Source organism: Plasmodium vivax, genomic scaffold, assembly GCF_000002415.2.
Source record: "Plasmodium vivax scf_6762 genomic scaffold, whole genome shotgun sequence".
Lineage (NCBI taxonomy): Eukaryota > Apicomplexa > Aconoidasida > Haemosporida > Plasmodiidae > Plasmodium > Plasmodium vivax.
Window position 1 is genome coordinate 349 of NW_001850150.1, and position 3,022 is coordinate 3,370.

The window sequence follows — 3,022 nt, forward strand, 5'->3', positions numbered from 1 at the left end:
TAAACCCTRAACCCTRAACCCTRAACCCTAAACCTGAAACCCTGAACCCTGAACCCTRAACCCTRAACCCTGAACCCTAAACCCTGAACCCTRAACCCCTRAAMCCTGAAACCCTAAACCCWGAACCCTRAACCCTAAACCCTGAACCCTAAACCCTGAACCCTAAACCCTAAACCTRAACCCTAAACCCTGAACCCTRAACCCTRAACCCTAAACCCTGAACCCTAAACCCTGAAACCCTGAACCCTAAACCCTAAACCCTAAACCCTRAACCCTGAACCCTRAACCCTRAACCCTAAACCCTGAACCCTGAACCCTAWACCCTGAACCCTAAACCCTGAACCCTAAACCATGAACCCTRGAACCCTRAACCCTGAACCCTAAACCTAAACCCTGAACCCTGAACCCTGAACCCTAAACCCTGAAACCCCTRAACCCTRAACCCTAAACCCTAAACCCTGAACCCTGAACCCTAAACCCTGAACCCTAAACCCTGAACCCTAAACCCTAAACCCTGAACCCCTAAACCCTGAACCCTGAACCCTAAACCCTAAACCCTGAACCCTAAACCCTGAACCCTAAACCCTGAACCCTAAACCCTGAAACCCTAAACCCTAAACCCTRAACCCTGAACCCTGAACCCMTGAACCCTAAACCCTGAAACCCTGAACCCTAAACCCTAAACCCTAAACCCTAAACCCTRAACCCTRAACCCTRAACCCTRAACCCTRAACCCTGAACCCTAAACCCTAAACCCTRAACCCTRAACCCTAAACCCTGAACCCTAAACCTAAACCCTGAACCCTGAACCCTRAACCCTGAACCCTAAACCTAAACCCTGAAACCCTRAACCCTRAACCCTAAACCCTAAACCCTAAACCCTTRAACCCTAAACYTAAACCCTGAACCCTAAACCTGAACCCTGAACCCTAAACCCTAAACCCTGAACCCTAAACCCTGAACCCTGAACCCTAAACCCTAAACCCTGAACCCTAAACCCTAAACCCTGAAACCCTAAACCCTGAACCCTAAACCCTGAACCCTAAACCCTGAACCCTGAACCCTAAACCTGAAACCCTGAACCCTGAACCTCGTAATCTCCTTCAGCTTGATAATTCAAATAATACCGATCCGATTGAGAATCTAAAGACTCATTTTCTGAATCATACTTCTCAAACTCTTTTTCATACTCTTCGTAATAATTACGCTCGAATATTTTTTTCTTTCGTTTTCTTTTGGGAAATCTCGATTTTAATCCAGATGACTAACACATAAAAAAATGTAGAGTGAGTGAAAACATTTTTACTTTATAATTATACATGCAAAGAAAATTAAAATATATATCTAAATACAACATTCATGCTTCACAAAATCGAATGCGCATTTACCATGTTGTAATAGAAAAGGAAGAAAATTGTTCCGAGTATTGCTACCCCCATGATGATGTTGCGATAAAAGCTTGAATCTAACTTTTCATTCACTGTTCCTGAAGTACTAGGGGATTCAGCAATGGGCAGAGCTACAGCGTCTCTTACAATCTCAGAAGAAGGAGGCACTGAAGGAATACCGTGCACAGGAATTTCTTTTGTTTGCGGACTCATTGATGTTCCGGGTTTCAAATTGGCAGATGGTCCACTTATACTCCCTTTATCTGCTCCTGCTCCAGCTGGTTTAATTCCTGAACCTCTTGCACTTGTTGACAATGTTAAACTTTGTGGGCCTGGTGAACCTGATAAAGTTTTTGGAGCATCTTGTGCTCTTTTATCCCCCCCTTGAGCAGTAGGCTTTGCAACTCTTGAAGCACCGCTTTCCCTATTTTCTTTAGAGGATCCATCTGATGAACCAAGCAAACCAAAAAACCATGATCCAGTACCTCTATTACCACTTCCGGTAGCTTCGTTACCTTTACAATCATTTAATTTAGGTATTAGTTTATTTGGATCATACTTAGAAGTAGAAGAACAATCAGCGTAATTTGGACCAGAACCAAAAATCCCTAAATTTTTACATTTTTCTTCCTTATACTTTTTATATAATGGACTAATATTAGTAAGATATGTCTTATACTTACATTTATTTTGACCTTGGGATTCGATAATTTTCTTAATATCATTAAATTTTTTTAAGTAAATAAATGATAATTTCCTTTTTATCAGTTCATCTAATCGAACATCATTTTCAGGTTTTATAGTACAAGTAGTATATCTATTAATTTCTTTATTAACCTTCTTCGATACTTCAATGAATTCTTTAGACGAAGAGAGATTACCAAACGTTTTGGATTGTTCTTTATTATGTATTTTTCCTATTTCATCATATAACCAATAATGCATGTAATTGCAATGATCACCACGTTCATAATATTCCTTTATTTCAGCTATTTTTTCTAAAAAATATACAAACTTAGTGCAAAGTTTTTTCACTCCTTCCTTATCTTTTCCATTAAATACATCACAATGCTTATTATATTTATCAGATTTTCCATCCTTCGAAAATATTTGTTCATACAATTTATCAAATCCTAATTGCTTTGCATCATCCTCCTAAAAATAATCACACAAAAATTGTTTAATAAGTATCAAAATTATGGTCCTATTAACAAAATTTTCACTCTTCTTCGAACGAAAATAAATTATATGAATAGTAAAATATAAATAATGATTTAACAATGTATATACCAATTGTGCCTCAGGTGTCTTCGTCATTTTTTGGGAACCTTATCTAAGTTGTATAAAAATACAAATTCTTTAAAGTATTAATATATAAAAATCAAATTACATAATAGTCTACCGTTGTATATACTTAATCCTTTGTATTATTCTTATGGTCTAAATAAGTATTAATCCTTATGTACTATTATTTAATAACAATTTCTCATTATTTTACATTCAGCTATTTATAATTATGACAATAAGGGCATGAAAATACAACAATTTGAAACTCTTCTATACACGATGACGTTGGAATGCGGTAATGATTTGCTATACATGTAATTATTACATATTTCATATAATTCTACCAA

At 36.9% G+C, this 3,022-nt stretch overlaps 1 protein-coding gene across 1 annotated transcript, besides 3 other annotated features; it reads right to left on the bottom strand.

Annotated features, from left to right (window-relative positions):
• Positions 1–94: part of a microsatellite that runs on past the window's edge.
• A 31-nt stretch (positions 95–125) lies between these two features.
• Positions 126–334: a microsatellite.
• Positions 335–371: 37 nt separating this feature from the next.
• Positions 372–1,092: a microsatellite.
• Positions 1,064–2,705, bottom strand: PVX_076195 (variable surface protein Vir12-related; the record flags this gene model as incomplete). The annotated part of the gene is made up of 3 exons (XM_001612419.1): positions 1,064–1,244; positions 1,369–2,540; positions 2,679–2,705. The coding sequence occupies 3 exons, from the start codon at positions 2,703–2,705 to the stop codon at positions 1,064–1,066; spliced, it is 1,380 nt and encodes a 459-aa protein (XP_001612469.1).
• Between the last annotated feature and the right edge of the window lie 317 nt (positions 2,706–3,022).